The 13,806-nt window shown below is 44.2% G+C and overlaps 1 protein-coding gene across 3 annotated transcripts in view; it reads right to left on the bottom strand.

The window, feature by feature from the left end:
* Window positions 1-1,177: 1,177 nt before the first annotated feature.
* LOC147448144 (polygalacturonate 4-alpha-galacturonosyltransferase-like) overlaps window positions 1,178-13,806 on the bottom strand; it is a 35,185-nt gene continuing 22,556 nt past the window's right edge. For all 3 annotated transcript variants that reach the window (XM_086524003.1, XM_086524004.1, XM_086524006.1), the window contains 3 exons: window positions 2,310-2,667; window positions 1,599-2,186; window positions 1,178-1,516 (listed from right to left, as the gene is read on the bottom strand). In XM_086524003.1, coding sequence (XP_086380129.1) covers window positions 1,241-1,516; window positions 1,599-2,186; window positions 2,310-2,667 — 1,222 coding nt within the window. In that variant the 3' untranslated portion in view covers window positions 1,178-1,240. The remainder of the gene's footprint in view (window positions 1,517-1,598; window positions 2,187-2,309; window positions 2,668-13,806) is intronic.

A 13,806-nucleotide genomic window follows, 5' to 3' on the forward strand; every position in this document is an offset into this window, starting at 1 on the left:
CTCTCTCTCTCTCTCTCTCTCTCTCTCTCTCTCTCTCTCTCACACACACACACACACAAAAATAGAAAAGCATGCAACATCTGCGATCAAACTTCAAAGGAGCCAATCAACAAGGTACTATAAATGCATAGTCAAAATTAAGAAGCGGCTTGTTAATTTTTAGAAATTCGAGATCTCTGGAAAAGCCCTATTAAGCATTTGAATTTTTTCGAAATTCGAGATCTCTGGAGAAGCCCTATCAAAGAATCAACCAAAAATAGTTACCAGCAATATGCAAACATATAATGTAAGTTGTGGTTGAAATGAAACGGATGCATGAAAGTAGAGCGGGTGCAAGAGGTGAACCACTTGTAATGATGATAGCATATAGTGTTTAGGGTTTAGGGGTTAGGGTTGAGCTTGATATTGGATGGACATAGCAATCAAAACTAAATGCAACTGCAAAGATAAATTCTAAACATGCTCGAATCAATACTAGCAAATTCTAAACTCATAGCGATCATTCACAAGACTATAAGACCGAAATCACCAGCTCTTCACTGATGACATAGGGTGGTATCAAGTTTCTCAACCACGATGAAGAATTTGAAGATTTGGGCTGACATAAAAAGACCAATATAACGGTAAATTTATAAGATTGCACTACAAAAGCTAATAACTATGACCAACATTAATACTGAGCGTCCACTTGTACAAAATATCCATGACACCTTAAAAAGCATGGTAGTTTCGTCCAAAACTGTCATTACTCCCATATCTAAGGTCTACAAAAGATCTCAAGATCTCGTTGACTAACACAACCCAAAGATTTTTGCATGTCCCAACTTTTATACATAACATACATGAAACCTTTTAATACATGATATCATTTCAAGCTGTCATCAGCAGCATTCTATGGAGCGTTTAAACATGGCAGATATTGGTGGAATACCTTAATGACTAGCGCAACCCAAGATATCAGGATTTATAACCACACAAACTACAGATGGGTCAAAAATAACTTCAATTCACAGAGGTTAATGTCCTTCCAGCCTATTTGGTCTAGAAGCTAAGGCATGTGCCCCTCATCAGGGCCCGAAATTAGAAACTAGAACTTGCACTTACTAAAGAACAAGAGCATGTTCCCAATTCCCAATTTTAACCGTTGACACGCGTGCAAGATCAACTTAAGCGGCACTTCTACTCATTACATAAGTGTATTAAAGAATGAAAAAAATATACCAAGCTTTCATGCCATGCTCTACACATTTACGTTGCATTGTTGCACAAAAAAATTGCTGTAATTTACATATTTTGTCCAATATGATTTGTACCTTGACATGGATAAATCTAGCCAGGGCTTCATGTTCCCGTTGTAATGAACTACAGCAGCGCCCTCTATGTCCTCGCGCTCAACATGAGGATCATAGCCTAGCCCAAGCACATGCCACGACTTGTCCAGAGGGTAAGTGAGATTATAAAATGTAATTAGACCAGGAGGTAATGTTCCGAGCTTCCATAACTCCCGTTGCTCGTTCTAATGGCATCCAAGCAAACACTGATCTTTTAATACGATTCTATAACATGTATTAAAAAAAAACGCAAACTTAAAAACTCACCAGATTCTGCCACCTGTGATAAATGCTAGTGATATCCCTCCTTTTCCACTCTTTCAGGTCAAACACATTCATGCCATAAGCCCAGCCACAGGCATTTGGATTAAAATTATCCAAAATCAAGGGATTCGAGAAGTTGAGATACTTATCAAAGCGATGGAAAGTCTCTCCACATGTCTCCACTGCCCCATTCACATTTCCATGCAGGTCTATTGACCATAAAGAAGTCAAGTCTTTCTGCACCACTATGTCGTCATCCAAGAAGAGAATTTTGTCCAGCTTTGAGTAAACCTCTGGGAGGTAAAAGCGTAAGTGATTTAACATCGATAGGTACTTGGGGTTTCGGTACTTTAGGTTTGTTGCAGCATCAGCAAGTGTTGTGGAATGATCAGATTTAAAATAATACTCTTTCATGGATGCAGTTTCCAGTTGGCGCAAAACTGGACAATAAGTTGAGTTTAGCCACCTGAAATCGTCTATATTTTCAACATGAACAGTCGCTTTCCCAGGTGGATTTGCAATAAACCACATCTTCATTGCCGCAAAGTTCAGTTTGTCTGAAACAAGGTGGAATACATGTTTCTCAGGCTCCTGCAAAAACCCAGAAAATATAATCTCAAATGTCTAGATAATGAATGCTCTGAATTGTCCATCTCAAACCAAAATATACCAACTGGAATATTTCTGTCTGCATGCCAAACATACAAAATGTACCTTGGCGTTCTGAACTGTTGAGTTTACCACCACTGCAGCTGCAATAACATTGTCTGAAAACAGTGCATAGTGAAAGAGACTAGGATCTTCTAGCTTCTCCCAGTTAGCATATGTTTTTAGATCATTTGAGAGTGAGTTGAACTCTAGAGTCAAAATCATGGATAGGCAATGTAACCCTTTCGGTATTGTCTTGGCTATGAGTTGTCGTAAAACACTGCTCTGTTTTATCAATGCATGCGCCTGATCATCTGAAGCTTGTAGCATTGCCCTCAATTTCTTTGTGACAGCTTTACAATCAAAAATGTGCTTCCTTGCAGACAATAAAGCCTGACCCATTTCCTTAATCTTTTCAGAAGCACTGCATCATAATCAAATTCAATAAAACTTCCTGACAGCTGCTGTACAAGCATTATATGGTTTAAAATTTTAGAAAAACCCATTGCATAACCAACAGAGAAGATATGTGTGCATGAATTTTCTTTGAAGTGCTCGAGTACATACGTATGCATTAATCCTTTAAAGAGAGCAGAGACTTTCCGCACCAGGAAACAAAAGTTCCACAGCTTTGGAGAGTATTTACAAGCGAAGGTATACTATTTTCTTCGAACAAGCCTCTATAGGAGACAAGCTAGACTTATGTGCCCCAACGTTACACTCTCTACTCATACTCAAGAATGCTTACAGTGCCAGAGTACTACATTGTTAATCATATCAGTTTTTTTTCCACCACATGCTAGTAATGCATCCCACCACATATTCTGGTACCTTAACATGCTTCTTTTACATGCATTTTGTGCTGTACCATATTTTTTGTGACGTGTCCCATACACTCAAGCCTCCTCCCTGTACTCAAAGCTGCCCGCTTGTCAATGTCACTTTTGTACTCCCACAAGATGCACACCCCATGGGACTCCAATTATGCCACTAAGTATTTGCCTATACCACACATCCTGCTATGTACACCTTGATGTCACTCAAAAAGCTGAAATCAACCGCGACAGCACCAAATAACCACTTCAAAACGATTCACAGATCACAATAGATTTGCACTGGCCCGGCGGAGTTCTGTGCCTAGAGATATTGCCCCCAAAGACTCGCGCCCCTTTCGGTATTTCTTTTTATATTAATCAGTTCAAAGTACAAGAGAGTGGGTCGGGATTCACTCTCAGACTCTGCGTCCAGATGCTCTGAGAAGTGAGGCCCTCACCACTAATTTAAAGGTTACAAGGGATGCCCAAAAGCAGAGCCCCAAAAGCTTGAAAGCAAAAGCAAATTCTCTCTGTCTCTCTCTCAATGAGAGTTAAAATAAAGCAATTCAACTCTCTCTCATCCAAAATCCTTGCGTAGCAAAAAGCTAGGATTTGCGTTGCTCATCATTATTCAAAAAAAAAAATATTTATTTTTTTCGCCTCCACAATTTTCGGAAATTAGGGTTTCTGGCAGAAATTAGGGTTTTTGCTATCCGCCACGTATCACTTTGTGACATACCCCCCTCTTGAAAGCATTGTAATCGACCGCGATTACGCCTGCAAAACCGACAAAAGCCATAAACCGTCTTAGCAGACACTGACTATTAGTACCTACGTACTAGGAACACACATCTAGCACATGTACAAAATCAACAGTCATATCACAGGACATCACATGACATTCAACATTCATTCGGATCTTAGACCATGATTTATCGGCAATGTAGCTAGCAATCACATCTAGGTCCAATCGGGACCTCATCGATGTCCGATTGTCTAACCCCTATTGCAACCATGTCTATTCGAGATCAATCAGACCAAAATGTTGCAGTCATTTCGTCTATCAGTTCCTGCACTCAAAAGAAGTCAAGAACAAATCAGTATCATTATCAGGAATTCCATTTCATAAAGTCATCCAGCAGAATACTATCAGCTCTCAGTATCCCTGAAGCTCAAAGAGACATCAGTGACTTTAGTATCAAAATCAAGGCATCTATTGACAAAGGAGCGAAGTAACTCCCCTCTTGTGCATCCCACTGCACCAGATCTTCGGCCAAGCTGAATTTCTGGTTCCGTTTGGAGTAGACTATGCTAAACCAAAACATCGAGGTAAAGTTTCACAATCCGAGGAGTATCTGCTAGGTCCTCCTCCTCCACCCACTTTGCATCAAATGCAGGAAAGTTCTTGAACTTAACCAAGAACCGCCTTCGGACTTTTCTTTCTTCGTATCCATATGTGCCAAAATCTGTTCAGGAACAAGGGTCTCCTCGTTTTGTTCCACTACGGGTTGCTCATCAAGCTCCCCATCATCAGGCACATCACCCTTAACAGGTTTCAAGAGACTCACATGCAATGCATTGTGAATCCTCCAAGTATCTGGCAGTTTCAATTGGAAGGAGACATCATTTATCTTTTCAATAATCTGGAAAGGTCCGCAGTATCGCATACTAAGCTTTGGAAAAAGCCTCTCCTTTCCCTTTTTCTTTCTTAGGCGTGCCTTCTCAAAACGTAAGAGCACCCAATCATCCTCCTTCAGTTTCAAGTCGCGACAATGGCGATCAGCTGCCTTTTTTTGTCGTTCTTGAGACTTCTGCAAAGTCTCGCGAACCTTGGCAAAAGCCGTATCCAAATCTCGCGAATATTCATCCGCTTCAAATATCTAATCTTTCGTGCTCAAGAAGGATGGAACCTTCGCAGCACTTTCAACAATCTCAAATGGCGTCTTCCCCGTCGAAGAGTGTATCTTGTTATTGTAGGCAAATTCCACCAAAGATAAGTTCTTTTCCCATTGAGTCTTCTGATCCGAGATACAAGACTTCAATAAATCTAAAACCACTGAATTGGCAATCTCAAATTGCCCGTCAGTCTGCAAGTAAAACAATGACGAGAACTGCAACCGCATGCCAATGTTCTCCCAAATTGCCTTCCAAAACAAACTCATAAATCTGGGGTCTCTATCGGAGACAATCGTCTCAGACGTGCCATGTAATTGGAAAATCATCGTCATCATTATGTGCTCTCGGGAGATCAAAAATGAAATCCATTTCAATATTTTCCCAGGGGCGGGTGGGTATGGGTAAAGGCTGTAACAATTCCTGTGCCTTATGCCTGTCAAACTTGACCTTCTGGCATACTGCGCACAAACTCATCTGCATCCTTTTTGAGTCTCGGCCAAAAGAAGTATCTCTCTACCCCTTCATGGTGGTAGCAATGCCGCAGTGACCCGTAAAAGGTGGACAGTGGCATTCAGTCATAACCTTTTCCCGCAACGGCTGTGTAACGCACAACATAGTCTTTCTCATCAAGTAGCCTTCCCGAAGGGAGTATCCAGCTACTGTCTCCCCATCCTGTATCCGTTTGAAAATATCTGCAAAATCTGTATCGGTGGCATACTGATCGACCATATCCTCAAAGCTCCTATGATGTATCGCGGAAGTAGCCAGAACCAACGGCTTCCGAGACAAAGCATCTGCCACCACATTCTTCTGTCCCTGCACATGGACAATCTGGAAGTGAAACTGTGACAAGATGTTCGTCCATCGCATCTACTTTTCTGAAAACTGCTTCTGTGGCAAGAAGTAGCGCAAACTCTGATGGTCTGTAAAGACAGTAAAATCCGCTCCGAGTAGGTAATGCCACCACTGAGTAAGAGCATGGATAACCACCAAAAGCTCTTTCTCATAAATCTGTGCTGTCATCTCCGGCCTAGAGAACAATCGGCTCTCGTAAGCAATGACATGGCCTTCTTGCATCAAGACCGCACCCAAACTACGACCATAAGCATCACAAAATACTTCAAAATACTTCATACTGGTTGGCTTTGTAAAAATTCTTCTTGTTCGCATAGAAGTTTCCATCATCAAAATCTAAGTTGTCTGTAGACGAGTCCTCAGTAGAACTGTTAGTCTCTGGGCGAGATTTAGTCTTCTTTGCCTTTTTCTTGCCCTTTCCGAAGCTTTGTTTCTTGCTTCGCTTTTTACTTTTTCTGTCTTCTTCGCTCGAATCTGAAGAGCTAGAAGAACTGTCAGAAGAAGAAGAAGAAGAACTGGGTACTCCTTCAAATCGAACACGCTTCTTCCGTTTCTTTGCCTTGTCAAAAGTCGACTGACGACCCAAATATCCCTGGAAGTTAGTGCTTTTCTTCTGCTTTTTGCCGTGCTTTTTGGCTTTCTTTTGCGCGTCAAAATGCTGAGCAATCCGTGCATCAGCCACCTCTTGTAATTCCTTCTCTGTATACTGTTTGTGATCAGAAGGTTTCTTGAGAGCGGGTTTCAGGGGTGGTGTAGTGGTTTTCTGCCACTGTGCATGCACTTCCTGAAAAGAAGTCTCGCTCATATATTTTGCCAATTTCGGATCCTTCGCAAAATTGAGCATCATCTTTGTTGCATCGCCGATAAATTGACAACGCTTCATCTCTCTTTGCTCCGCCTGAGTAGGCCGAGGCGGGCCATACTCTGTCTGAATCTTCGTTGTGATCCCTACCTGCATCTCCAGATGCAAAGGGAGTCGACTGATCCTTGCATGAGGCCATAGGTGCCGCAGAAAAAAATTAGGGATCGGATTTCCCGTAGAAGAGAAATCGGCCGTGCTCTGATACCACTATAACAGACTTGGACACTCCAAGTCAAGAATCAACCGCGATAGCACCAAATAACCACTTCAAAACAATTTACAGATCACAATAGATTTGCACTGGCCCGGCGGAGTTCCGTGCCTAGAGATATTGGCCCCAAAGACTGGCGCCCCTTTTGGTATTTCTTTTTATATTAATCAGTTCAAAGTAGAAGAGAGTGGGTCAGGATTCACTCTCAGACTCTGCGTCCAGATGCTCTGAGAAGTGAGGCCCTCACCACTAATTTAAAGGTTACAAGGGATGCCCAAAGCATCTTTCTTCTCTGGGTTGCTCTTCCTCTTTCTACTTTCATTTATCGAAGTCTGTTCAGCTCTTTGTGTCATGATCTCATCGCTGGGGTGGGTCAAACTGCTAGAGTGAATGGCAAAACCCCGTTTCGCATGACTCATCAACTCCTGCATAGAAGCTGACTTTTGTTCCAAGCACTGATCTCGGATCTCTGTAGGTAGACCCAAGGTAAACCGCTCAATCTGTTCCTTGAACAAGATCTTCTTAAATGAAGAGGCGGGTAGAAAAGAGCCCAAGAATCTCTCGCAATAAGCGTCACTGTATCCTTCTTGGTCATCCGAAGATGGTTCCAAGCAGTTCGTATGTTGCGTTCGTACTCTCGAGTCAACAAAGAAGAAATAAAAAGCCTCTTGAATTTCAGCCATTTAACTGGCGCAGTCTTGCTTAATAGAAGTGTGGACCACCAAGTTCGAGCATTTTCCTTAAAATAAGAGAAAGCTCTACGAATCTTAGAGTGCTCTAAGTAACGCCCTCCCGCGAAAGCGATGTCAAACTGCTGTACAAAAGACAAAGCCTTTGAAGCATCTCTATAACCAGAAAAGGTGTCAAATTTAATTGATTGTCCACCTTCCTTAAACTCTCAGACTTTCTTGCTTTTGTCTTCCAAAAAGTCATACTGGTTGGCTTTATAAAAATTCTTCTTCTTTGCATAAAAGTTGATGTCGTCAGAGTCTGAACTGTCTGTAGACGAGTGCTCTGTAGAACTGTCATTCACAGGGCGAGATTTAGACTTCTTTGCCTTTTTCTTGCCCTTTCCAAAGCGTTGCTTTTTGCTTCGCTTTTTGCCTTTTCAGTCTTCTTAGCTCGAGTCAGATGAGCTAGAAGAACTGTCAAAAGAAGAAGAAGAAGAAGAAGAAGAACTGGGTATTCCTTTAAAGCGAACACGCTTCTTCTGCTTTCTTGCTTTTTCAAAGGTAGACTAATGACCCAAATAACCCGGGAAGTCGGCACCTTTCTTCTGCTTTTTGCCGTGCTTTTTAGCTTTGTTCTGCGTGTCAAAAAGCTGTGCAATTCACGCATCAACCACCTCTTCTAATTCCTTCTCTGTATACTTCTTGAGAGCGGGTTTTGGGGGTGGTGTTGTGGTTTTCTTCCACTGCGCGTGCACCTCCTCCAAAGAGGTCTTGCTCATATATTTTGCCATTTTTAGGTCCTTGGCAAAATTAAGCATCATCTTTGTTGCGTCGCCGATCAATCGTTGACACTCCATCTCCCGACGCTCCGCCTGAGTAGGCTGAGGCGGGCCATACTCCTTGCCTGAATCTTCGTTGTGATCCCTTCCCACATCTCTGGATGTAGAGGGAGTCGACTGATCTTTGCCTGAAGCCATAGGTGCCGCGGAAAAAAATTTGGGAACGGATTTCCCGTAGAAGAGAAATCGGCCGTGGTCTGATACCACTGTAACAGACTTGGACACTCCAAGTCGAGAATCTACCTCAAATAACCACTTCAAACAGTTCACAGTTCACAATTTATTTGACACTAGCCCGGTGGAGTTCCGTGCCTAGAGACATTGGCCCCAAAGACTAGCGACCCTTTCGGTATTTCTTTTTGTATTAATCTGAGTTCAAAGTACAAGAGTGCGGGCAGGCGCTCACACTCAGACTCTGCGTCCAGATTCTCTCAGTTATGAGGCCCTGCCTGCTTATTTAAAGAGTACAAGGGATGCTAAAAGCAGAGCCCCAAAAGCTTCCATAAAAAGCTGCCCCAAAAAAAAGAAAATGCTTGCAATTTAAAGCTTCTTAAAATTAAAGCTCTTTCTCTCTTTCAAGCTTACGTAAATAAAAGCAAGGCCAAAAAGCTTCAACGTAGGACTTTTCAGCCAGCATCACGTGGATCAAAAAAAACAGCCAGAAGCTGAGCGCTGCCGCAAATGCTGCCACATCATCAACTGCCGTCCGTACTGCTGCCACGTCAGTCTGCCTGCCAGCCAGGTCAGCATTTCAGCCGGCCACAGGGGGGTGTGCACTGGGCAGCCCACGTCAGCATTGCCAGGAATTTTCCCGGGGGTTGTCCATGCTGAAAGGGTGTATGTGTGTGCAGCCACATCACCAGTTTGTGACAATCTCCCCATACCAACATGCTGTGTCTCCCGGCCTGACTAACCGTCGAGAGGACTCAAGTGCAAGGTGGGCGTATCTGTCTCTGAGAAGTTCCCACAAGCGGTGTAGGAAGGAAACAGACCTGGTGAGCGCCTCAACTACTAGTGGGGGGGCAGCTAGCTCTGCTCGGATAATGGCACATGGTACTGAAGCCTTGGCTCTAATGAGCCGCGAGATCATGAAGACCAGAGGCTTCTCCATGTCCCCCCATCCATCAGTACGACCTCTTCTCCCGTGATGATCCAATGAAGGCCCCCATATCTCAACTCCATAGAGCAATACAGAAGCCACCAAAGTGTCAAAGAGCCAAAGCTTCATCCGAAGCTCCTGAAACTGAACCTGTGAACACATCCTCTCCAGTCTTCCCAATGCCGAATGGGCTCTGGTCAATCTAGTCTCTACTGCTCTCCTCAAAGAAAATGTTGGTCCACTAAAAACCACTCCAAGGTAAGTGTAAGCATTTGTATATTCCACTGTCTCCTGGCCATATGTGAATGCGGGCGCTGACCTCCTGATCCACTGTGGGGTGGTATTAAATACCATGACCTTGGTTTTACCAAGGTTGACAGACAAGCCACTCTCATGGGCAAACCTATGCAAAGCATCCAAGTGACGTTGCATCCCTCCGGAGAGTCGGAGATCAACACAATATCATCAACATATAACAATAGCGAAATCCACGTCCTTGCCAGCGGTGCACCTCTATCACCATCTCTCTCAACGTAGTCAGAAACCTTATCCACATACATACCAAATAGAGTAGGAGAGCGGGCATCCCTGCTTCACCCCAATAGTGGAGTGAACCGTTGTAGATAGACCCTCTGAGGTGCGTACATGCCCTACTACTGATCTGTATAGTGCCATGATCCCCCAAATGAGCTCTGTGGGTACTCCCATCTCCTTTAATCTGCGCATCAATCTAGCTTTGGGTACTGTGTCAAATGCTTTGCAGAAGTCCACAAAGCTACAATAGATCCGTCTCCCACGAGATATGCCTTCCTCGATGATTGCCCTGAGTGTCAAAATATGGTCAAGAGTAGAAAAAACTCTCATGAACCTTGCCTGCCCAACAGCACGCATTCCCTCCCTCTCTACCCATCTACTCAGCTCAAGAATGGATGCGTACAACCATGCAAATGTGTGTCCAATCATGATAGTGCGATAATTTCCAGGCTCCATAGGGTCTCCTGACTTGAAGATAGGTACGATCGTAGACAGGCTCCAAGTATCAGGCAAGCCCTCACACATGGCACGGTTAAACATAACTGCTAGAAGCTCTGCTAGTAGATCTCTGGCATGCATGAAATACTCAGCCACTAAGCCATAATGATCATATGCTCTCCCAATCCTCATCCTATCAATGGCCTTCTTCACCATCTCAGCGGTGAAAAAAGCACATGTGTGTGGGCATGGATCGGGGGGGTCGAGAAGGGGTTGTTGTCCAGAACTGTGTACAAAGATGATGCGTACTGAACCCCAGGTCTTTGTAGAGGTAATGGTGGGGGGGGGGGGGGGGAGTGCTCATGAAAGAGCCTCCATGCCTCACGCGAGTGCTTACTTAAGAATAGCTGGTATAGATTCTGCTCTAGTCAAGCCAAAAATGCCCTCTTCTTCCGCCGCACTAGGCGTCGGAAGTCAATCAGTGACTGTCTGTGTGTGATGTTCCTCGAAGTCTAGCTCTAGTCTGACGGCATTCCTCTTCATACCAACTGTTCTAAGGCATGCTCCCAGAACGACGTCTCTGTTCACGCTGTGTGTGTGGGTATGCCTCTGCTGCTGCATCATGTAATGGCTGTGTCAGTATGGTAGTAAGCTCTTCCAGAGGTCGTCCTGGCTCCTCAGTGGATAGGCGTCTGTAGATCCCGTCTATGTATGCAGAATCCGTCTTCCGCGTGAAGGTGTAGCGAGTAGGGGCTACTACTCGTGGAATGTGTGCTACACTGAACTAGAAAGAGATGGTCAGCGACACAATAGCATGATCCACTGCCACCCCCACAAGCGTGGTCCCAACTATGAGATCCTGGATACTAGAGATGAGGCTCGGCTGTGCCATGACATAATCAGAAATCTACCGTGCTGGCTCCATGTCTGTGTGGGAAGCATGTGAAGCCTCCCGCAACGGGAAATCTCTGTAGGCCATTCAAGATGGCCAATCCATGTGCAGTCCCCATCCATGTCTATCAGGTGTCGTCCATACTCAGTATGTTCTCCATCCTGTGATATCCTGGATAGGCCCGTCTCTGCAACATCCAGCTCTCTTACCATCTCCTCTGAAGTATCATAAAATACCGTCTGATGATGGGCAGTCCCAGCATTGAAGTCCCCTAGAATGATAATGTCACCATCTCTAGAGAATTCCCATATGTCATCATCCAAAATAGAGAAGGGGGACTATCCTCTGGGTGGTGCATATACTGACATACTCGGGGGAAAGTAGCAAATGGCAATGTAAAGATATCTACCAGTCTCTGCTCTCAATCTCACCCACATGTACCTAGCTTGTTCATCCCTACGAGCTATATGTATCAATGGTTGCAACTCCTCCCTGAATAACACTGCCACTCCTCCTGAGCCCTGCCCTTTGTGCTCTGATCGTGTCTCCTGTCTACAAATGTCTCCCATCTGTATCCACTAATGTGAGGCATAGACTGCCGGGCCTGATGTGTCTTAGAGTAGAAGATGATGTCTCTCCCGATAAAACTCTCCTCAAAAGCACCCACATCAAGACGCATAGATCCATTACAATTCCAGGTAGCAACTTTGAGTGTGGTCCCATAGGTCTCACACCGTCATGTGGAGCATGGCTCCAATATCACCACTCTTCCATCTCGGTAAAAAGCGATCTTACCTTTTCCCTTGCCGCTCTAATCTCTAGCATTACCTCCTGCATATGAGCGATCTATGAGAGGGTAAGATCATCCCCGAGAAAGATGCCCGATTTCTTAAGAGTTGGTCTCTTCTTCAAAAAGTCCTTTGCTTCCATGGAGGAAAACGAAGGATGAGTGCCCTTTCTTTCGAGGTTTCCCCCTTGCTCCCATTTTCTTGTTGCTCACTCTCCATGCTCTTGAGTGCATCGGCTCATGAACCCCCATCAAAGCCATGATTTCTTTTACCTCTTTGTCCACATTATCTTTGTCTTTAAGGCCGCAAATTCTCACATGTAGAGAGCGCACGTGCCTTCTTTGCTCCTCTTCTAGTGTCAGGTTAATTATGGTGGGTGTGGACGTTGTTGTTTCCTTGCTTTTCCCCTTCTTGGCCACCTCAACCCATTTCTCGGCCTCATCTGCCTTCTGTTGAGTCTTTGTGATAACATCCACCCAAGAGATCGTCATTTCTTTGTGTTGCTCTTCCGCCTCTTTGATGGCTCGTACTTGTTCTTTGATCGTGTTGAGCGCTTCTATTACTGAAGGTTGCAATTCTCATCCTTCAAGCGTGTTTCGTGAGCATGCCTCGGCGAGCTCCTTCTTGAGTGATGCAATCTCTCCGTCTTGGGCCGTCATCCGATCTCCCATTGCCATGATCTTGCTTTCTTGGGCCGAAACGCGATCCTCGAGCATTCTTATTGTACCTAATAGTTGGCGGTTGATATTGTTAATAATTTCGACCATTTCTTCTTTGCACTTTGAAACTGCATCTTCTAAGGGGTCGGCCTTATCGTTTTGCTTCCTCATGTTTGATCGGTGTCAAAAAACAAGAGAAGAGAGAAAATTGACCTACACGCACAAGCGCTTCCACATTATGCAACATGTTCCACACTAAGCATACATGGCGTGCATTTCTTACAATTTCTGCACAATACGATCAAAATGACCAAAAAATTCCGTTTAATGCAATTTTTTGAAAATCAGCAATTTCTGCACTTTTTGAATTCTGTGATTTCTTGTAAAATCCTCTGTAAATCTTCTGAGAAAACTTTTTAACATCTATGTGAGGCCGAAATCGGCCTATGAGACAAATCAAGCATACATGTCATGTGACACATCCAACCCTATATGTCCGTGGACAAGCTACTGCACGACCAAAGTTCAGTCAATCAAGCCAGCCTAGAATAGGAAGTGATCTGGCACTTTGTGAGTCTGTTCGCAGACCGTGCATGACCAGTCATGTAGAGTAGATGCATATCCTCCGGTTGCACACGGCATGATCATCAGCATTCCCATCAAAATCCATCAGGGGAATTTTCCAGTGCATTAAACCTATTTTCCCTATTTTTGACATTTTTCACTTATTTATTAGGTGACTTTTGTTGGGAACTAGGTAGGGCAATTTTGCTAAGATAATATATAAGCAAACCAGAGCTAGCACTTTCTGGCAGAAGAAGAAGGAGAGCATCAAGCACTCAGTGCAGCAGGCCTCCGAAGACCCTTCTCAGCAAGACGAACCCCCCCCCCCCCCCCCCCCTTCAACCTGGCGTTTTTGGAGCCTAACAGCCAGCATTGTTTAAGCCTTGCACCTTGGCGATTTCAGCAAGCAGATTTCAGCCACACTTCGCGTTTTTGGACAG

Source organism: Adiantum capillus-veneris, chromosome 11, assembly GCF_014529385.1.
Source record: "Adiantum capillus-veneris isolate H3 chromosome 11, ASM1452938v2, whole genome shotgun sequence".
Taxonomy (NCBI): Eukaryota; Viridiplantae; Streptophyta; class Polypodiopsida; order Polypodiales; family Pteridaceae; genus Adiantum; species Adiantum capillus-veneris.